Source organism: Colius striatus, chromosome 2, assembly GCF_028858725.1.
Source record: "Colius striatus isolate bColStr4 chromosome 2, bColStr4.1.hap1, whole genome shotgun sequence".
In the NCBI taxonomy this organism is placed as follows: domain Eukaryota; kingdom Metazoa; phylum Chordata; class Aves; order Coliiformes; family Coliidae; genus Colius; species Colius striatus.
In genome coordinates this window covers 49,556,977-49,579,736 of record NC_084760.1, presented here as the reverse complement: position 1 = coordinate 49,579,736, position 22,760 = coordinate 49,556,977, and the positions used below count along the sequence as shown (strand labels likewise).

The 22,760-nt window shown below is 36.6% G+C and overlaps 1 protein-coding gene across 1 annotated transcript in view; it reads right to left on the bottom strand.

Annotated features, from left to right (window-relative positions):
• The window catches only part of FIG4 (FIG4 phosphoinositide 5-phosphatase), a 74,920-nt gene that overhangs the window by 45,708 nt on the left and 6,452 nt on the right, over positions 1 to 22,760 (bottom strand). The window contains exons 2-10 of the mRNA XM_061989610.1: positions 15,458 to 15,556; positions 14,321 to 14,444; positions 11,584 to 11,740; positions 9,553 to 9,603; positions 7,906 to 8,054; positions 6,008 to 6,136; positions 3,754 to 3,854; positions 3,160 to 3,322; positions 2,407 to 2,504 (exon numbers count right to left, since the gene is read on the bottom strand). Of these exons, the coding sequence (XP_061845594.1) occupies positions 2,407 to 2,504; positions 3,160 to 3,322; positions 3,754 to 3,854; positions 6,008 to 6,136; positions 7,906 to 8,054; positions 9,553 to 9,603; positions 11,584 to 11,740; positions 14,321 to 14,444; positions 15,458 to 15,556 (1,071 nt within the window). The remainder of the gene's footprint in view (positions 1 to 2,406; positions 2,505 to 3,159; positions 3,323 to 3,753; positions 3,855 to 6,007; positions 6,137 to 7,905; positions 8,055 to 9,552; positions 9,604 to 11,583; positions 11,741 to 14,320; positions 14,445 to 15,457; positions 15,557 to 22,760) is intronic.

The window sequence follows — 22,760 nt, the reverse complement described above, 5'->3', positions numbered from 1 at the left end:
TGGAAGCTGTAAGATCAGTGGGCAGTTCTTCATAACCAGAACAATTAAATTAAGAAAGAGATGGAAAAATCTAAATATTCTGTGTTTTTAACTACTGATCTTGATTAGTAGTACAAACCCCCATTTTAATTGTGCATAATCCTTGTCTGGAAAATGGAACCCCATAAGAGCAAAGAAAGGTACATAGAAACAAAACTGATAATATGGATGAAATGGACAAAGACAAAAGAAGGAAGAAGCCAGGAGGAAAGGAAAAGTATCCCATTTAATTCTAGGGTACAAGAGGACCCAAGCAAATTCTTCTCCATTACTGATAGGAGATGAGGAACAACAGCTCTCATCTTCCAGTTTTGATATAATTTTTTAAAAGTAGAATTATGATGCCATTCACTGCATATACCTTATGTTTTGGCACTCTATATATTAGTACTGCTTTCTGCTCAACTTCATCCAAATTAAAACCTGTTCTGAACCAATATTATAGAAACTGCCTTAACTATGTAATAGCAGTCCTAAATAAACAAACCCAAAAGTAGCCTAATACATTCATTACTAGCTAATAAGTTTCTAGGATAGAAAGACATAGGAGGACATTGATGTATATTTCATCAACATTTAAGAAGACAAAGTACCAGAGACAGAAGTGCTTAGAATTCATGTAAAAGCAAGAGAAACGTCAAAAAAACCTTGCTGAGATTTGGAGGCTTCCTCTCCTCACTTCTTTTTTAAGTGGTACATAAAGTAAGAAAGGAACATGAATTTTAGCATCTTAATATTGAGCATTTACAGAGAGGGAAATAAAGAGAAGTATTTTCAGCCACTATATCAAAAGCCATGTGAATAGAAGTATATAATGACTCACATGTCAAGGTCATGTGAGCCTAGGCTCACGCTGTTAACAATGGCTTTTGAAAGCTATGGCTGCAAGAGACAAAATCATTTTTTCATCAACAAATACGATCCCAAGTTGATTCCACAGACTCTAGGATAGTCTTAAAAGCACTCCTACATAGAAAAGCTTCTAGAAATAGAAAACGGGTTATCTAGTTGCCATTTATTACAACTTAAAGAGTTTTAAAAGCCTTCCTTTTGTATTTTCCTGACCTTTATATTAGCAGTGGATCCTACATGCATATAAAAGACCCTTTTATTCTACTGAATATGGTTCTAGAACATAGTGAATTAATTTTTTTTTAAATGACTATAAAGAAGCAAGATATGATTCTAGCAAAACAAATCAATATATTAAACTCAAATGTAGAAACAGGCACCACCACAGAAAATGTCTGGATCAAAACACAGAGAAAATCCCAAGAAACCAACTCCCCCCAATATAAGATGTAATAACGCAAAATTCAGTGTCCCCCAAAATCCAGCCTTTGTACCATAGCCTCTTATACAGAAGTGAATTGAATTACTGCAGCAATCATGAAGCTCCCTGCTTTAGTCCAGCCCTGCTGACAATGGCATTGCCCTTTTGTTAGTATTGGGTGTTTTAGGCTCCTGTCCTCATACTTCCATGATTCTACCAGGCAGACCAAATAACAGAAGATAAGTCTCTATCATAATCACAGAATAACAGAATAGTTAATAACAGAATAGTGAAATAGTTTTTTCTCATGTTTAAATGGAACTTTTTGTGTTCCAACTTCATCCCATTACCCCTTGTCCTGTTGCTAGATACAACAGAAAAAAGGGATGTCCCAACCTCCTGACATCCAGCATTTATATGCTTGTAAATATTAATGAGATCCTCCCTCAGTCTCCTCTTCTCCAGAGTAAACAGCCCCAGTTCTCGCAGCCTTTCCTCATATGGAAGATGCTCCAGTCCCTTGATCATCTTGGTGGCCCTGTGCTGGACTCTCTCCAGAAGTTCTCTGTCCCTCTTGAGCTGAGGAGCCCAGAACTGGACACAGGACTCCAGATGAGGCCTCACCACGGCAGAGTAGAGAGGGAGAAGAACCTCCCTTGACCTGATGGCCACACTCTTCTTGATGCATCCCAGGATGCCATTGGCCTTCTTGATCACAAGGGCACATTGCTGGCTCACGGTTAGTTTGTGGTCATCTGTCAAGTCTGCAAACCTTACTTTGCACAGAAACATACTACTTCCGTATTTTTAGTGCTAAATTAAATTCAGTGTTAAATTTATTTGGACTTATTCACATGTAGCAAAAATCTGAAAGAACACTGAACAGTTACTGTAAGCAGTCTATAAAACATGGAAAACTTGTTTTGAAAGGCAGTAGCGAAAGTAAGCAGGGTAGGATGAGATTTATAAAGCAAACATGTAATTTATAAGCAAGTATTAGTTTAAAACATGACCAAAATTACACAGAGAATCTATAGAAATAAGCAGAATACTAAAAAATTGAAAACATATAGAATATATTGAAAATACTGTACCTTCACAAGATTTAAAATAATAATGGGAGAGCCAAATCTCTGAAGCATTTGGTCGAAGTGAAGAGCAGCAACATGTGCAAAAGGATCTGCTTGGTCCACTGTAATAAACAGATATATATTCAAGACAGCATTAAGCAAGCTGTAGGGTCACTTCAGTCATTTTCCCTTAAAAGTACTCTTGGCAAAATATATATTAATTCTCTGGCCATAATGATATAGTTACATACTTTCTCCTCATTTCATGCAAAAGCTGTTAAACAAATCTTCCCTTTTCCAAATTGGAAGTGACTTCTTAGCCAAAACTTACATGGCGTGCTTACAAAGAACAATTATTTTGGCCTCATTAAACTTAGCCCGGGTGTTTTCTACCATTTTCAATGGGTTCACAATTTCATCCACAATACCATGTTAAATGTAACTAACTTATATACAAAATATACACAAATAAGTATACAAAATAAGAAGCTGACACCTTCAAAAAGCTTTTTGTACTCCATTTCTGAATGTAAGGTCTGAGATTGAGATGTTTTCTATTCAATTTCATCAGATGCAGCTTTTTACATGGTTGAATGTTTGTATGCCACAATGTTCATTATGAAGAGCATTGGTTTCTCTTAAATCACGGCTTCTCAAAGAACAAATGTGTAGACAAATTGTTAATTTTTGCAAATTGAGTTTTCACTTACTCTCTCAGATGTTCCCTTAGGACATAGCACTAATCATAATCTATCACAAAGAATAAATTGTACATACATGTTATGGGTGGCTTAGGCATCATAGTTGAAATATCTTGAGACCAGTACAGAGGAACAGATCCTCGAACTTGAACATAGGAAGAATAACTCCCCGCAGAAAATGACATAACTGAAGCATCATAAAGAATTTGTTCAGTTTCCACTTCATTAGCAACATCTCCCTAAAACAAATGGAAATACAGATATGTAGACACAACACTACGAAGCTGCATGAATTATACAGAACTGATCACCACAGAGTACAATAAAACTGCAAGACAGCAAATCATAGGAGAGAGCACATCACTGAAGGTTAAACTCTCACTTGTCCCCAGATGTATATCAGATCTTTTTTTTCCCCCCTTTATTTGGGAAATAAAGTGTAAAAAAAAATAAAAAAATAAAAAGAACTGCTAGTTAAAAACTTCTGTTTCAGGACCAGCTTTATTATCTCAATTAATAATTTAAGGATAGCTGTGATAACATTATCTAATAGTATTGTTTATAGCCAAAACCCTAACAAACCTCTAAAACAGTTCTTAAGTCAGTCAGTCTTGAGCTTTCATATTGTTGAGAGGATTGGGGGAACTCCTAAAAATCACATTTCATTTACCTCACAGTTTGCTCCTCGTTTCAGAAAACGTGTTCCAGCAAATTTGCTTGATCTTCTGGCTATCAGAGTGACATATATAGGCCGACCGTATATTAACAGTTCTTGAAGTAGAAGTTAAGGTTTACATCACATGCAATTTTCCACTCACTTACTTTATGCAACCAAAATGAAACTCTAAAATGGGTGAATGAAACTGATTTACTAAAATCTCCTTAATAGCGATGAGTATCACCTCCAAATTTACTTTGCAGCTGGGAGAGAGCACTGCCCTTTCAACAATAATTTTTTAAGAACTTTGAAAAGCGAATCTATATCAAATCAACCACTTTTCACAACACACAGAGGAATTTCTATTTTATGAAGTGACCACGGTGAAATAGGTACAAGATTCACCTTGGACTGCAAATAACACTTTTGTGAATACTGGCATTTAAGCCAGGGAGCTTCTGTTTTCAAATCAGGTATATTAAGTCACTCTCTATTTATTTGTCTGGAAAGGTAAATAAATTTAAACTACATAAGTAACAACAGCTGAAACTCTGAGGCAAACAGCTACAGAGCAGTGGTAGCCTTCTTTTAGGCTTTAATTATTAAATTTTTTTTAAAAGACAGAATCAGATGTCTAGTATGACTATCACTGCTTCTTCACAAAACAGATGCACAAGAAAGAGTAAGGATGATATCAGCTCATCAAATACCTAAAGTAAACACTACTGTCACTCCCTAAGCAGCTGCAGGCATGATGCTGGTAGGCCAGATCCATAGTCACCACCTAGATTAAGACCACAGATGAAATAGTGACATAGCTTTCTGTATGGGAATTAAGCCAATAACCTCAAGCCTTACAATCATGAAAAAGTAAAATAAAATTTTGCAGGCATCACTAACCTTAATTTCATAATTGTATTTGCTACCCCAGATACTTTGCTGACAGGCTTTTAAATTAACATGATACTGTTGATTATGTTGCAGATACATAATTATTTTAGTTAACAACTTATCATCACAATAAGTAGTCAAGCACTCGTTTCCGCACTTGTTAATCACCTAGCAATACTTCAATCAATTAGCTAAGCACTTGCAAATAACTCAAACACCTATTGATTAAGTAAGTATTCATTTGAATCACATAAGGATCAAACTGCAAGAGTTACATACCACACCTGATAGGGACCTGTTACCTTAGCCAGGAGACCCTGGTAAATGTATTTGTTAGGTTACCTTAGCTGTTATCTTAACCACAAGACCCTGGTATATGTATTCGTTGGGTTACCTTGGCCGTTACCTTAGTTGTTACTAAAACAAAGGGACTGATAGCTTTTTTTGACCAATCACTATGAGTTTGGAAATTTTGTGATGGTTGGGAACCAATCAAGGTGAAGGGCAAAATTGATGGATGGACATTTTATGGATGCTTTTGTTGGCAAATGTGATTCTTTTGTTTGAAGTGTATAGAAACTCTGAAAATGAAGCACTATTGGAGGAGCTATCCCCCCCACCCCGTGTTTTCCCAGTGCTGCATAATAAAGAAGTGCCTGCTTATCTGCATTCCTGTGTAGATAAGTTTTTCGAGATTGAGGATCCATCAACAATTAGAGTGCCTCTGTAATACACTAAATTTTTATCAACAAAGATGTTGAGATGGCATTTCTTTGGAGAGTGATACGTATTTGGACTTCTACTACGACTACTAAAATGTACATAGACCCATTGGCTCAATTAAAATAATATGTAGTCGAGAAAAAAAGATTTTCAGGTATTCTAGTGTTTATTTAACTCTCTTCACACAGCAGTCCTGACATTCTATTATTACCCTCAACAGAAAAAGTGTAAATACAAGAATTTCTGCAAATCTTAGTTACTAAATAAGTGTTTTAAAGAAGATTAGGAAGAGAACATTCCTATGTGAGTAATTTATCTCTGGTTAGCTTTCTTACCTTTGTTCAAATACCTGTGAAAAAACACAGCTGTATTAAAATCCTCTTAAGCCTTAAAATCCTCTTGAGTTCATGCTCATGCTTATAAACAATGCCTCAGTGAGAATGTAGTCTACCTGGGTCAGGGCCCTGTTATAAGGACATAATGGTATTCCTTATAAATATAAAACCTAGAAAAGTAACGAAAATAAAAGCCAACTAATAGTTCTAAAATTGAAAAGTATTTACATGACAAAGAAATAATTCAATGTATTTCATATGTTAAAAGTAAAAAAAAATGTGATAAACCAACACTCGTTACAGCAGTAAAAGGATACTTGATTGTCCACAGAATCCATGAATAATATACAGCAGCCAGTCACGATGAACAGTATTTTTTACAGCCTCCAGAAGCTTGCCATTCCACACATACTTTTCATAAGGCTTACTGCAAATCCCAAATACACCTAGGAAGTTTTTACAACAAAAATGCATTGGCAATTAAGAAATAAGCTTACCTACATTGCACTGGTTCAAAATTTGGGTCATTGGAACTTTATCTTCATTTTCCTTAACTACAACTCAGTGTATCATTTACTGACATCCTTTTCTTCAAAAGGAAAACCATTATTTTATAATCTCTATTTATTTCCATCAGTATATGGAACTTTATGTTTTTTTCCCCACACTGTATACAGCACTACTTTTAGGCTTTTAAGTGTCAGTATGCTGCACCTTTACAATTACTTAACACAGTATGTCCCAATATCAAAGATAATTGGTTATTTATCTAATATCCACTATCGTTCTTTTTGTTGTTGTCAGTGTTGGTCTACTCTAGGTGTTGTGATGAAAGAACATCAAAAACAAATGGGTAGACAAACGGTGTCCACATTTGTCTTGCACAAATTTGAGTCAGGGGTTGTTTCAGGCATTTCTGTATTTTAACTATGTGCTTGTTACAGCTTCAGAGTCCCCTCTGGAAGCACAGAAAGCAGGACCAATAAATTTCTTCTTCGGTGCCTTGGAAGACTCATTTTAGATTAAAAAAGATGAAAGACAAGCCATGCAATTCACACTATACTGGAGGAACCAAAGTTACTTCTGGACAAGTAGGATTTTTGAATCCTATTCCTCTGTGTATTACACTTTCTGTACAACAGAGGTTACACAGCAGGTGACTAGTAATAAGGGTAGTAATGTAGAGAGGCTGTTGAGTGTCTTTATAACCTATACAATCACAGATCCAGATGTTGCTCCTAAACTGGTTTCCATATCAAGTGCAGAGCATTAAACAAAACAGTGGCACACCTCCTCTACTATATTGTTTTGCTTATCAGTGATGTACTTAAAAGGCATGATGTTCTATTACTACCTAAGAAGGCCAACTGAACCTCCACAGATGCTTGAGAATACTTTTACAGGAATGTACTTCTTACAAATCAAAGGTTATCACACAGAATCACAGTACAGTTATTTCTGATATTTCACAAACAAGGAAAAAAGTGGTGTTACATATACAATAACAAAAAGTTTAAAAAAGTAATTTTTTGACAGCCATTCAGATAATAAGCCACAGGGCAATAAAACACATAACACATAACATAAACTTCATAGAATGAAATCCAGTAATAAGAATTTCAGGGGGAAACTTTGTGTGTGTGTGCAAAAAGCAAAAGGGAGAGAGAACAGTTTTCCTGTCTTACTGGTCATCTTTACACTCATGAATATGTAAGATCTAAAGTGAAGGCTGTGTTTTTTATCTGAAATCAATATTTTTTCTTAAGACTTCCTGAAAGCGCTTATAGCGCTTACTACATCTAGTTGATACTAACTTCATACAGTTTCGCTGTTGTCAATATTTTCCAACACTAAACAAAAGAGATTTATTAGTACTTAGTTATTGCTTTCCACTCTCTTTGTAATTCATTCCTATTGGCAGCCTTACAAGTCAGTTGATTAATCAATCGCTGAAAAACGTCAGCATGCTCAATTATCTCCCTGAGTTGCAATGTAAATTAACAAAGCAATGATTAATAACCTCCAGTAATCGCATTGTTCAAATTCAAATGTCTGTAATTGGCACTTTACATAATCTCTTATTAACTCACAACTGTTGTGAGACTGTGAATCAATACAGAAGACCTGTAGGTTTCTCAAAACTAAACTTAAGTGGAACATATTCTAAATGTACTCATGATCAACAACACTGGTTTAGCTAGGGATATTTGCTTACCACTTCCACCCTGTGTTGGAAGTCCTTCATCTTCAAATATATCAAAACTCTCTTGTCGAGTTTGGGTTGTTTCAGTTTTTAATGTCTCAAGTGGCATTCTCAGGACAGTAAGATTATACTGAAGGGAGTGAGATAGATCATAGCTGTAACTGACAGACAGTTAGCATTTATTAATAACTGTAAATGCACAGGACTTTTCAAATCCGTACTTATATAAACAAAGTACTATTTCATCCACTAAAAAAGATGACTTAAGATACATAGATTCTGATTCTATAATGGCAAATGACACAAATTATTTCCAAAAGAAGCTTTACAAACGTATAAATTGTTTACAGTACCATAGCTGAGATTGTATTGATATTCTGAAAATTGTGTATGCCTTTTGAACAAAGCATATCAACATCCTTAATTCACTGTGTCCCAAGAAGCAGCCTTGATGATCAAAAACAGCTATTCCGCCAGAAATATCCGTACAGACAACTATTTTTTCTGAGATTTAAGTACTACTCTCTAACTCCTACCTAACACAAAACAGCCAAAAATTTGGTCCATAAAAACTGTATCTGTTCTCCAATTTGTGACTGCAGCACAGATGCATATTAAGAGAGTGGCTGCTGAATAAACAAAGGTTTTGTTTTTGTTTTTTAAAATTAGTTACATAACTGTAACAAATTCTGCATCTCATGTCTTTTACACTGACAACACTCCAACTGCTAAATTTTGTAAGCCATGAGGACTCATTTCTCCAAGGAGAAACTCCATTTACACAACATTTGAATCAGAAATACACACATTTCCATTTTAGCTTAAGAGAGCATCAGTGATTACAGGATCTCTGCTAAGTTCTAGATAGTCCTTAATGATCTAAACAAATGTATTTGTACATGGACATTTAGATTTATCATAAATGGTAACAAAATCTAACCCACATATTCACCATATTTCCATAATAATGACATAACACACTTATCTGTTAGGAAAAAAAAAAGTGTAATATGAAGGACTATATGAAACCACTATCACAGGACTGAGTAACAGTGTCTGGGACACAAAAAGTTGTCTTAAGTGTGGCAGTTATGAAACAATAAGCAAGAGAATTTTAATGCCTAGGAGGTCATATGAAAGATGTTCCCTACACAGCGTGTATCTTAGACGAGGATCTATTTCTCTAGCTTTGTTTCTGAATCCAGGTGAAGCTTTACTTCTGGATCACAGAATCACAGCATCACAGAATCTTAAGGGTTGGAAGGGACCTCAAAAGATCATCTAGTTAAAGAAAAACCAAGAGGACAAGCAACCCCCCTGAAATATAATACTTTTCCAAAGACATAATTTACACATAATCTGTCAAGACCGAAAAGACAGTGGAAAAAGTAATTTCAGCGTCTACCTCCTACTATGCCATTAATATATACATTAGTAATACTATGGCATTCTATAGTTTTTAACTTCATGGAGACTCTATTCCTACTCAATTTGTTGACAGAGAAAGAAGGTTCAAAATACACAGACAAAAACAGCCAAGAAGTGCAATCATTTGTCTTAATTCCCCTAAAGATATTATATATCAAAATACAAAAGTAGGATCTTGTAGAAAGTTTAAGTATACAATTTTTTTTAAAGGAATTAGTAACTAATTCTTACCTAAAATAGAAGTTGCTAGAAAGGTCCACATTTTGAAAGATTCTCAGATACCTAAACAAAATAATTCAAGTTAAAGGAAAAATTATTAGTTTAACCAGACAGACACTAAGAAGTCATTCAGAGGACCTCAGAAATTAAACTACATTAAATACTAACTTTTTCCCTGTATTCTCTTCCTATCTTACTCCACTTGTTTTCACAAGTAGTTCTACTAGAATGTCAGCATGCAAACTAAATAAATCATATAGCCTTTATTTTAAATACAGTGTCCACTCAAGTACATATTCTGTTTCTTTAAGTAGTTGCAGATAAACCTGTAGTTCTATTTTACACATATGTGAGTCAAATTCATAGAATTGTAGAATGGTAGGGCTTGGAAGGGACCACTAAAGATCATCTAGTGCAATTTCCTTGCTCAAGCAGGTCTGCCTAGATCAGGCCACAAAGGAACATGTCCAAGCGGGTTTGAAAACCTCCAAAGAAGGAGACTCCACACTCTCCCTGGACAGCCTGTGCCAGGGCTCCCTCACCTAACAGTAACGAAGTTCTTCCTTAAGTGGAACTTTTTGTGTTCCAGCTTTCATCTGTTACCCCTAGTCCTATCACTGGACATTACAGAAAAAAGTGTTGCCCAATCCTCTTGGCATGCCCTCTTTAAATACTTTTAAGTATTAATGAGGTCTTGCCTTTCCTCAGGACTATCCTCAGTCCTTTCCCTAGGATGTAACACAAATTCCCAACAATACTATACAAGATTTTAACAGTTATTCTCAAATAAATGAACAAGAAAATAAATATTTACTTCAACCTGTCATGCCCTTCCAAATTCTCAGAAGAAACCATTAATACTGTCTGAATGATAAAATGGCTAACATCAGAAATATTAAGGTTAGATAATACAATCTGCTGCATTCTAAGAGAGGAAACTGAAGTTTATGATGCGTATTACCTTAAAGTAGAAACTTTTAAAATAGCTATCATTAGCTTGATTTATTACCTGACATTAGTCTATCATAAGACATCACTCTTTTGATTGTTCACACTTGGTACAGACTGAAGAGTAGTTTATTTTTAACATTTTCTTGGTATTTCATAGAAGTAAAGTTACCATACACTGATAAAAGTGCCACCAGGACGTAGTTCTACATTTCACAGAGATGATCTAGTCCAATCCCCCTGCAGAAGCAGGTCCACCTAGATCAGGTTGCATAGGAACATGTCCAGGCGGGTCTTGAAGACCTCCAAGGAAGGAGACTCCGCAACTCCTCTGGGCAGCCTGTGCCAGGGCTCCCTCACCTGAACAGTGAAATAGTTTTTTTCTTATCTTTAAATGGAACTTTCTGTGTTTCAGCTTCATCCTGTTACCCTTTGTCTTGGTGCTTGATACCATCGAAGAAAGGGATGTCCCAGCCTCCTGACACCCACCATTTAGATTTCACTTCATACAACGTTCCCTGCTGATCAAAGGCTCAAATTTCTTTATTTAGAAAAATTCACAAAAAGGGAAAAAGAAGCTAAATGTACCAGTGGATCAGTTTATCACCCTTTAACAACATCAACATTCATAAGATTCTGACAGCACAGAATTATTAAATAATCCACTTAGCACTTTTTGAAGGACACACAAGACCTCTTCAGATGTGAGTAAAATGATGCCAGAGCTACTAAAAAAAAAAAAATCAGTGTCCGAAATTATATAAGACAGTATTAGCATTACTTTGTCCTTGTAAGAACAATATTCTATTGGATGTTTCATTGCGCATATTTGTTAGGACATAGCTTTGACGTTTAGGTGACAGAGATGTGGACAAAAATCTCTGAATGACTGCAACAGTTCTATTTACCTTCCAGGCTACAGACCACAGAGCTTGTGGCCCCCTTTCCATTCTTCCATGCCAACTCACCAACTAAGACAGAATGGCTCGAATGACACACTAACAGAAGGAAATCTATGACCAAAATTTCTAGTTGCAGCTCACCATTGCTTAGACAATATTCAAAATGCATATACTGTTTACTACCATTATTTACCTGGCTTCATCAGGATGAGTAACCCTTACAGAGTCATTTGGAATGTAGATCATATTTGTGTCTTCTATTTTGTATATTGCATGACCTCCAATATCTGCCATTTTTCTTCTTTTTGTTATTAGCACAATGTAGTAGCCTTCTAAAAACCTGACAAACCCTGTTAAAACAGTATTAAAATCCAAATTAATTGGATGGTTGCATTGATTTGATCAAACATTTAGAAAAACTATCAGAATTCTTTCAAGATTTCACACTTTTTTTTGGTTCTTAATGATATATGTAAAAATACATATTACAGATATATGTTATGATATATATAAGAAACTGAAAATTCAGAGTAAGTTGCTGTCTACCTACGATACTTATATTTGCTTTTTACAGGACTCTCACTATTCAGAGCAAGGCATATCCTAATTGCATCAGATAACAAAAGGGTAATTTTCCAGGGCAAGGAGGAATTTAAGTCTCCAGTTTCCTTTTCAGGTTCCCTGCTGGGGATGGACACAGAACAACAAAAGGAGTTCAAAGTACTACAACAGCTCTGCACTCTCTCTTTAACAACAAGGAATTAAATTCCCTGTTTACAGGGGCATCTCTCCCAAATCAGCCATTCAGAGCATCAGGGGTAATCCTTTCCTCTATTTCCTCTCTCAGATACCAACATTGAACCCTAAAGAGGTATAACAGGCAGTGTCTGGTTTTATTACTTATAAAAAGGCAGCTTCCTCCAAACCCAAATTTATTTCTAATACCGTATAGGCAGAGATACAGTAGTACTAAGTTTTAATAACTAATAAATTACATTAATTAACGCTTGGAGGTAGCTGCTTTGATGGGTTGTTGCCAGTAAAGAGCCTGAAACTCAAGCCACTGCTGCACTGTCAACAACTGTATTAACTGGCAGGACAAAATGGGGGATGGATCCTACACCAGACACATTTTTACTTGTATTTACATCCAGTTCTTTTAGCTTTGCATTATAAATTAAAGAAGAAGGATGAGTAAATCACACATCTTCCTCCTGTCACTGCTGGAGGCTGCAATGTGACTGAATGAACTGCAATCTTTTCTCCTGCCTTATTAGCCCCCCTTGGAAAAATGCTCTCACCTGCACAGGGAGAGGACACCCTGCTGACAGTAAAACACAAAGTCTTCCATTTGAAGCAGCCAGACTATTGAATTTCAGTTGTTAGATAGCAGTCAAAGTTCTTCCTGTATCCTCCAAGTAATGAAATCACTTACATGAACAGTCTGTACCCTTTGAATTTCACCAAACACTATACCAAAATTTGATAAGGAACGCAATTTTCCCCCTTGTTCTCATTCTTCCCATTTAAAAATTACTTCTACTTTTAAACATTATATAGCAAAACAGAATTTAGCACATCAGCCCCCACATTGTGAGTGCACTGAATGTACTGCCTCTCTTTAACAAAATAACCAAAGATTCAAAGAAAGCTGTCCTTTCCAATTCTACATAAGAGGCCCGTCCTCGTGACCTCAGCCAGGAGGCAGGAATAAATAACCAGCTGCATTCCCTCAAATTACATGTTTATACAGACACGATTAGATGGGATCAAGATGGAAGATGTCTAAAGTGTACACTTTAAAAGTGCAAGATAATCTGAAGATCACATAGAGAACATCTTCTAAAGACAATCTGAAAATAGTATATCATATATGACAACCAATATATTTGTCCAGCTACAAAATAGAAACCCTCCTGTTATGGAGAGTACATATAAACATACAATTGGGGTTGCAAAAATTATCAATGAATACAACCACTTTCTAACCAAATATGTATTTAGATAGTGAGCATTGATGGCTTACGCAAAAATGCCAATGCTGAGAGACTATTAGAAGCTTTATTGTGAATACTCTTAAATTAACAAGAAACGTAAACTTCATCTGAAGAATTCCTGAAAATTGTATCCATTAGTAAGTTCCAAAATGCTTCACAGACAAAAAGGATATAAAAGAAAGTTTTCTTATCTGCCACTTTAGAGTACAAATAATATTTTCTTATGTTTCTAATGTTTTTGGTTGTTACACAAAATTCAGGAGCATCTTTTAAACTACTTGCGTTCCTCACCTCCTTTGCAGCTTTGGATTTAGATGTTCAGGTGTATATTCATACAAATAAAGTAAAAATTATTTTTGTGGGTTGTGAGAGCACATATTAACATTTACTTTGGACACATCACCCATCAATATTATCGACCTCAGTATCTAACAATAGGCAGGAAAGCAGTGACTTTCAGATGAAGTCAGAAGCCATTAATTCCTTGAAGCAATTATCTAGGATTATGAACAGCTGATCAGCATTTAAAAATTCAGTTTATATACGGGTCAGTTATAGTTGTTGAAACATGAAAAAGAAGCATTTCAATATGTCACTGCAAAAAGTTAACCAAAGCCAAAACTGAGCCATCTATCTGGATACCTCGTAATGAAAAAATATAACCTAATCAGTTGAATTTGGTGAGATCTTCAATCAAGCTTTTAGAGTTTGCCTATTTCCCATATCACTCTCTTAGTGGAAGAGACTAGTTACAGTACAAGTCTCATCCCTGTACTGGCCACTTGTACTTAGAAATTTAGATTATCTTTGACAATGAAATTTCTCAATCCTCTTCAGCTAAAAAATAAAATCAAGGGGAGACAGATACACAGCATGACACAGTAAGCCTCACCTCCTAAAGAAATAAAAGATTTTATAAAACTAAATACTTACCTACTACACCAAAAGCAGAGACAGCTCGAGATAATCCAGAAGAACCCTTCTGCCCAATCTTTGTTCTGTTTCCCAGGTCTAAACGGCCAAGAAGTTCCCTCACTTCTTGTTGCGTATACACATGCTTTAAAATAAAAAGTCACTTAAGTTACTGCTTTTATGGTTAAATGTTATTTCATGTCAGAGAATAGTTGAATTTACTTACTATACAATAGACAAAATGTATGCTATACATTCTCTGTCTCCTGTTTCAGTTCTAGCAACATGTACAAGTTTTTTAGGCACAGTCATATGTGAATTCACACATTTCAAAATCTGAAGTGTTAAGATTTTAAGCCATAAACTTTCTGGAAAGGAATCGAGACTTATTCTATTGTGTACATTGAAACTCTTGTTGCTGCTGTTTATTTTGCTTCAGATGTATCAGAAACACTAAAAATCTGTCTAGATAGTAAATTAAGTATATTCTACTCTTAGAATAGCATAGCTGAACATAAGAAAACCATTGGGAGCACATATGTAATAAACTGAAAAGCATGGGAAAATATCATTAAAGTGAACATGCTGTTAAGAGACTCCCATACTGTACCTAGTCACTTTCATGATAATATTGTATGCATCTGGCACATCAGGAATAGCTCAGAGAGTAAAGATTGATCAGCCTGCAGAAGAGAAAGCTCAGGAGTGATCTTATCAATGTGTATAAATACCTGGTAGAGGGAGTAAAGAAGTCTGAGACAGACTCCACTCAGTGGTATCCAAGGATAAGAGGCAATGAGCACAAATTAAAATACAACAAAAGACACTCAAATATAAAAAAAAAAAAAAAAACCAAACTTTTTTTTTTTTACTGTGAGGATGATTGAACAGTGGAACAAGTTACCCAGAGACATCATGGAGTCTCCAGACTAGGCATGGCACTGAGCAACCCAATCTATCTGACGTTGCTCTGAGCACAAGGGTAGGACTATACAATCTCCAGAGATCCTCTCCAATTGTTATTTGACTCTATGATTCTGTAATACACCTTCATTGAAACAGATTAGATGTGTAATGTTTAAATTCAGCTCAATACAGACAGTTTAATTTAGAATAACTGAATAAACAAAAACAACAACTAAACAGAGAGGCATTTACCTTATCATCGATTATAACCAAATCCTTTGGTTCAGTGCGATCTATTTTCAAAACACGGTATTTGGTCTCTGCAGGATTACTTCCAACGAGAAAATATCTCTACATGCAAAGAAAGTAAGAATATAATACAAGATAAAGCAACCAAAACCAATTGAAACACAAGGCATTAACAATGTCATTGATATAGCTTCTACACTAGATCCATTTCAACTAACATCAAATATGTAATACTCCATATTGACTGTTCATAAACTGGTTTAGATATCAGTACCTTAGGTAGGTACACGTGTATACAATCAACGTTTACAATTTAAAAGACCTCAATCTCTCCATTGTAGAAGAAAAAAAAAGAGTTAAAAATTGAAGAAAGGTAAAAACATGTTTAAAGGAATAACTGTAGCTTAGACCAGGCACTATCCAACTATGCCCCATCCCAGCCACTTACTGCCTTCCTATTTGCTTTGCAAAATTTAGCAGAAGCTTATATACAAAAGTATGTTACATCTTATGACCTAAAACTACTATTGCTATGCTGTAGTCCATTGCTATTTCTGTCAAGTAGTCTTTTCCTAGTCCATGTTAAACACACAAAAGTAAGTACTTCAGTACTGCAAGTTTTCTTCATTTTTTCATTTACATTTAGAATCATAGAATCCCTTTGGTTGGAAAAGACCTTTAAGATCATTGAATCCAACCACTAACCTAACACTGCCAAGCTCATCACTGAACTAAATCGTGGCCCTCAGCACCTCATCTGTGCATCTTTTAAATATCTCCAGGGATGGGGACTCCACCACATACCTGGGCAGCTCATCCCAATGCTTTTTCTTCCTAATGTCCAATCTAAGCCTCCCCTGGCACAACCTGAATCTGTTTCCTCTTGTCGTGCCATTCATTACTGAAGAGACTGACTGCCTTTCAGATATTGTAGAGTGCTCTCAGCCTTCTCTTCTCTAGGCTAAATAACCCCAGTTTCCTCAGACACTCTTAACACTTGTTCTTCACATCCTTCACCAGCTTCGTTGCCCATCTGCACTTGCCTGATATACTTCTCACCGGTGTCCTTCCACAACACAACTTTAATTTGACCAGCCATGCTGGTTAAAAATACTGTTAAAAAAAAATATTATCTTTATTTCTCATGTAAAATATGACAGACCACAAATATATGTGTCCATTTCTCATTTAAGGAAATCAAACTATAAATCACTTTTTGCATACAGAGGAATTAAAAGTAAGCATGGGTTGCAGGACTGCTGTAAGCAGCTCTCATTTTACTAAATCATTTAATCAGTATGGTGCTACCACACAGCAAGGTGCAATTTATTAATAATGCTCAGCCAAGCAGGAGAGCATGGCAAATTCACGTGAATCTACACTGTCAGCTCTTAACTGTCACATGGGCATAAGATGTAGGAGAAGGAAAACATAATAACATTCAGATAAACCTCAGATTTTCGGGATTTACACCAGTTAGATGTTAAGAAATATCTTTACTGTCAAAATATTTACGGTAAAAGAACTTAAAGCCCTCTTCAGCCTCTTTGAAATCACAAAAGGGTCTAGTTGGTAATATTTAATAAAGAAAATAAAATACTTAAAAGTTAAGAGCTATAAAAGGAAACATCAACAACTCAGCTCCACCTTATATACAGACATTACAGTGCTTACTGAGTGGCAAGTTTTGCTGTTTACAGCAAAGGAAACCCTTCAAAGTCGTATTCCATCACAGCACTCCTTCACTGAAGCCTTTGAGGCAGTACTTTGGAACAGGAAACTGCTTCCTACAGTTTTTTAGCAGTGATGTAATGCTGTTCACAGTCCAGGCTCCTCAGCCTGCCCCCCTCAGAGTACCTGCCATGGGAGATCCCTTAGTGCCAAGATCTGTGCTTCCCAAGAGGGAAATCATAAAGACAGGGTACAGGTCAGAGCCCTCCCTGCATTGCATCAAATGGCACAACAACAGAGGATGGAACTCTTCTGCTGGTATTACTCTCCAACAACAAACACCAAACCACCAAGACAGACACTTGCTTACAGCATGTCATCATACTACCTTTTTCTTCAAGTCATAGAAGGTGAATGGCCAGAAGGAAATATCATATCCATTTGTAACATATAGATGATAAGTTAGCTGTCATTTTAAAAGTGCAGATTTTGTATTTGCAGAAAATTGTTGATTAATTTAAAACAGTCCATAAAACTGTAATACAGCTCATAGATCTCTCCCTATGTCCAGCTCATTAACAGCAGTTTAGACCAAAGCCCACATGTAAAATTGGAACATGACATGGCTGGGGGGGGGGGTGGTGAAGAGAGATGGATATAGAGTTGCAAACACAATTTCTAAGGATGTTCAGTTGGATACTTCTCCATTTCCATTTTAATAGACTGATTAAACATAAGGAAGTACTATGAGGAATGTATCACTCACACCAGCTTGGCAGCTGCTACAGCAAGCTATGCACAGCTACAGTGCCAGTTTTAAGTGCTGCTGCTTCGAACAGCAGCAGAGTTAGATTAGATGAGAAGCAATTTTATCTACAGACTACGTTAGTAACCACTGTAATAAAGAGTACTTAAAAAGCTCTTTTTGAAGTCCTTTAAGGACTGATTTAGGGGGTTTAAGTTGGAAAGCTAGGCTGTGTAATTAAGGAAAGCCAGTTGAGAACAGCATCAAAAACCAAAATGAATTAACTTAAAGAAGCTACCTCAATACTAGGAACCCAAAATTAGACCTCTCCTTGGAAACTTTTGAGAATTGGCTAACAATCAACAACCCCAGAATAACTCAAAAAATGGAATGATATGCCACCTCCTATTCAACCTTCAGGATCTGAAATGAAAACAAAGATGATACAAAAAGTGACAACGCAAAAACTAAACAAAACAAAAAAGACATTTCAGCATTAGCTGCTGCTTCAACCTAATTTATGCATCTAATGAATAAATAAGACTGTCTTTATGGCTGACACAGAGCACAAATAAGACTGCAACAGTGACATGTACCGCAATTCAATTTGCCATCACATGAATACTAGGAAAGAATACAGAGAAACACCAAATCAACACAATGCTGAGAATGTAACATAAATTAATTTCTGAGGTTGCAAGATAAATGTAAAATTAATCAGAGCTCAGATGTGCTGTACTGTTTACAACTATTTTAATTAACAGAAATCATTACAGTAAAGGAAATGAGATTCCGCAGGTAAACTTTTCTGGGAGATTCTATTCTTATTCTCTTATTCTGTTTATTACTAAGTTGAACTGAACAAATTGAGGCATTTTCCAAATGTCTCGAACAATTTTAGTCCACAGCAAAGCCACAGCACTTAGAAAGACGACCCTGACCAACAAAGCACTTTCTCAACAAAACAGTATACAAGAAGAAACTGCCACAGCCCTTCAACCATCAACTGAGATGAAACATGCTGTTTCCAGGTTTAGTCTGCCCTTGGCCTTTGCTGAAACTTGTTAACAAAAGTGCACGTTACTAACCACAGCAACACACCACACAGCCATGAGATCTGGACTGAAGTTTAATTTATTGCACAATTATCACTAAGCAATCATAAGATAGGAACAATCATTAGTCACTTCCACCTGGGACCGAGTTTTAACCAAAGCAATATCATAGAATCATAGAATGGTAGGGGTTGGAAGGGACCTTTAGAGATCATCTAGTCCAGCCCCCCTGCAGAAGCAGGTTCACCTAGATCAGATCACATAGGAACATGTCCAGGCGGGTCTTGAAGACCTCCAAGCAAGGAGACTCCACAACCCTTCTGGGCAGCCTGTGCCAGAGCTCCCTCACCTGAACAGTGAAATAGTTTTTCCTTATATTTAAGTGGAACTTTTTGTGTTCCAGCTTCATCCCATTAACCCTTGTCCTGCTACTAGCTACTATAGAAAAAATGTCCCAACCTCCTGACACCCTCCCTTTAGATATTTATAAATGTTAATAACATCTCCCCTCAATCTCCTCTTTTCCAGACTAAGCAGCCCCAGTTCCCGCAGCCTTTCCTCATATGAAAGATGTTCCAGTCAAAAAATACGAACGCTTTAAGAATTTGTGTACCATTTATTATATAATTGAAAGGCTTTACACTCTCTTTTATCAATCTTTTGATTCAAACCAATAAAAATAGCTTCTTCTAAAAGAAGTCTAAACAAAATCTAAAAACTTTTACTGCAAATTGTTGTTTATAACAGTAGATTAATAGTTTTGAAATCAAACCTGCCTACATTTTTTTTTCTCTTTTAAAAGATTGCTTCTTAGAACTCATGGTTTAAAACAATCACTTGCTTCTTTTTACAGACTATCTACCATTAAGAAATGTTATCATTATAGAGAACTTATTTCATTCATCAGTTAAAAAGCAACACAGTTAATCAGCAAAAAGTGAAAAATAGACTAACAGTTACTTGAAAAATACGGCAGTGCACAAAACCAATTTTTAAACCTGCAAACAGCGTAACAAAAATACTTAAGAACTTATACATGATGCTTACAAAAGATACCTGTTGAGCCTATGGATATGTCTAAAAACTCAAATCCCTATGGAAGCGTGGTGGGTTGAACTTATTTGGCTGCTCTCTCACTCTCTATCCTCAAAAGTGCAGGTGGAGAAAATAAGATGGAAAAGGTGATGTGTCAAAGTAAGGACAGAAGATTACCTAACATTTACTGTCACAGGTAAAAGAGACTTGACTTGGGGAAAATTAATGTAAGTTATTGACAATTAAAATAGGTCCTGTTAGCAAGAAACAAATAAATTAAGCCACCTTTTCTCCCCACTCTCTTTTCTTCTCAGGCACTGCTTTACTCTCAACCTCTCTACCTTGCCCTGCCCTGAGCAGCAGAGTTGTATGAAATGGAGGGATGCAGTCAATTCGTAACAGTTCCTCTCTCCTGCTCCTTCCATCTCACTTTTCCCTGCTCCAGAATGAGTCCTCTCCACAGGCTGCAGCTCCTTCAGGAAACATCCCCCTGCTCCAGCATGGTCCTGCAGTCCCAGGGGCTGCAGAGAGTCTCTTTCTGGTTCCTCGAGCAACTTTTTCGCTGACTTTGGTGTCTGCAGGGACATTTCCCTCACATTTTCCTTACTTTCTCACAGCTGCCACATAGCATTATTTACTCTTTCCCAAATACATTATTACATATCCACTGCCATCTTGGCTGTTGGTATCAGCCGTCACTGTAGTGAGTTGGTTGGAGACGGCTGGAACCATCTATGTCTGATACGGAGCAACATGAGGCTGCTCCTCACAGCAACCACGCTGCAGCCTCCCAAGCATCTGGGCACCTGCACCCGGCACAGAAAGGTATTTACGTACTAGTCACGCTTTCTGTTAGACTAAAGACACACACCGGGGTGTCAAATGAGAAACTTTTATGAACACTGATTTTAGATGAGCATGCAATTATCTCTCTGTTTTAATTTAGGCTTAACTGGAAAGGGCAATGATAGCTGTCACCTGCATCACATCTCCAATCTCCTTCAGAACAGGCATGAAGTCACGCAAGAAAAAGCCCCTTCCTCAAATTGTTGTGGCAGTTTTAACCTGTACTGAACTTGACAGTAGATCATATATCTTCAAGACAAATAGGATACTAAATAGGGTTAAAAAAAGGTACAGGTTAAGCCTTTTTCTTTACTGCACTGAATAAGGGGAGAAAAAACAATTACACTTAGATGCAAGGTACAGCAAAAATTCTACTATGTTCTTTCTTTCTATAAAGCCTGTAACAGTTCAGGGAATATTTATCTTTCACCACTCCTGGAGAATGGAAGAATGACACAAAGAGAGGAAGAGATGATAAGGGGCAAAGAGGTACATGAAAATAGCAAAAAATCAATTGGCATGCTGTCTGCTTCCCGTAACCTGCTGAAATTCTTCAAAAGGAGCTCTTTCAAAATGACAAACGTTAAGAACACACTCTGACAAGCACCACTCTCAGTACATGCAGGAACAACTACCCACTGCATTCTACAGATACAGCATTCAGTAATTTCCTTTTGTCCCAGGGCAACCAAAGCTTTTTTGTCCAGAACGGGACCTTGCTCTTGCTTCTCCACTGTGGAGTTCCTTAATATTCTCCCTTCTAATTTTCAGCTAAATCTATTAATAATCAATCTATAAATTTTCTTTCATCCAAATATTTTCTTGTCTTTAGCATCTATTCTGTGGGAATGCTTTCAGAAACGTAAGTCACTGGATGCCTTTTCAAAACTCACTTCAACAGACTAGAGAAATATTGCTGTCCCATTTCTCCTCCCAAGACATCTCCAGCATTTATGTTACATCACTGGAACTTCAGTTGATCTGTTCCTGGTAGAATTCTTATTTCTTAAATGAATTTGTACAGAAAGTGTATACAATATACCATACAAGGTCTCATTATAGAGATACACTAGTATTTCTCATTCATAACCATACCACAGAAGACCACATCTGCCATTTTCAGAGTTGTACTTCATCAGTGGCTCAAACTCCTACTCTTTCTTCTGAAAAAACACACAGATCCTTCTCCTTCTACTGCTTCTGAATTCATAATCTCCCATTAAACTTTCATTGGCATGTAATCTATCCTAAGGTGCATGATGCTTCATAGTATGCCATTCGATTTCAAATTATTTCTTTTATCATCTCCTGAGCGTCATCCTCATTTCTTGCTATCTTGTGCTCTGATTATCCTAATTATTTGCAGTATTTAAAAACTCTGATCAGAGCCAAACCAAATTTCAGGCTAATAACGTCACTAAAAATGCAGAAGTATATCAGTCCTAAAACCATTACTTGAAAAATAACTAAATAAATAAATCAACCCTATGAGATGGCTCATTATTAACTCCACACTAACTTGCATGACTGATAATAAACTAACCATGAGCCAGCAATGTGCCCTCGTGGCCAAGAAGGCCAATGGCATCCTCGGATGCATCAAGAAGAGCGTGGCCAGCAGGTCAAGGGAGGTTCTTCTCCCCCTCTCCTCTGCCCTGGTGAGGCCTCATCTGGAGTCCTGTGTCCAGTTCTTGGCTCCTCAGCTCAAGAGGGACAGATACCTGCTGGAGAGAGTCCAGTGCAGGGCCACCAAGATGATCAAGGGTATAGAACATCTTTCATACGGGGAAAGACTGCGGGTACTGGGGCTGTTTAGTCTGGAGAAGAGGAGACTGAGGGATGATCTTATTAACATTTATAAATGTCTAAAGGGTGGGTGTCAGGAGGTTGGGACATTTTTTCTATAGTAGCTAGTAACAGGACAAGGGGTAATGGGATGAAGCCGGAACACAAA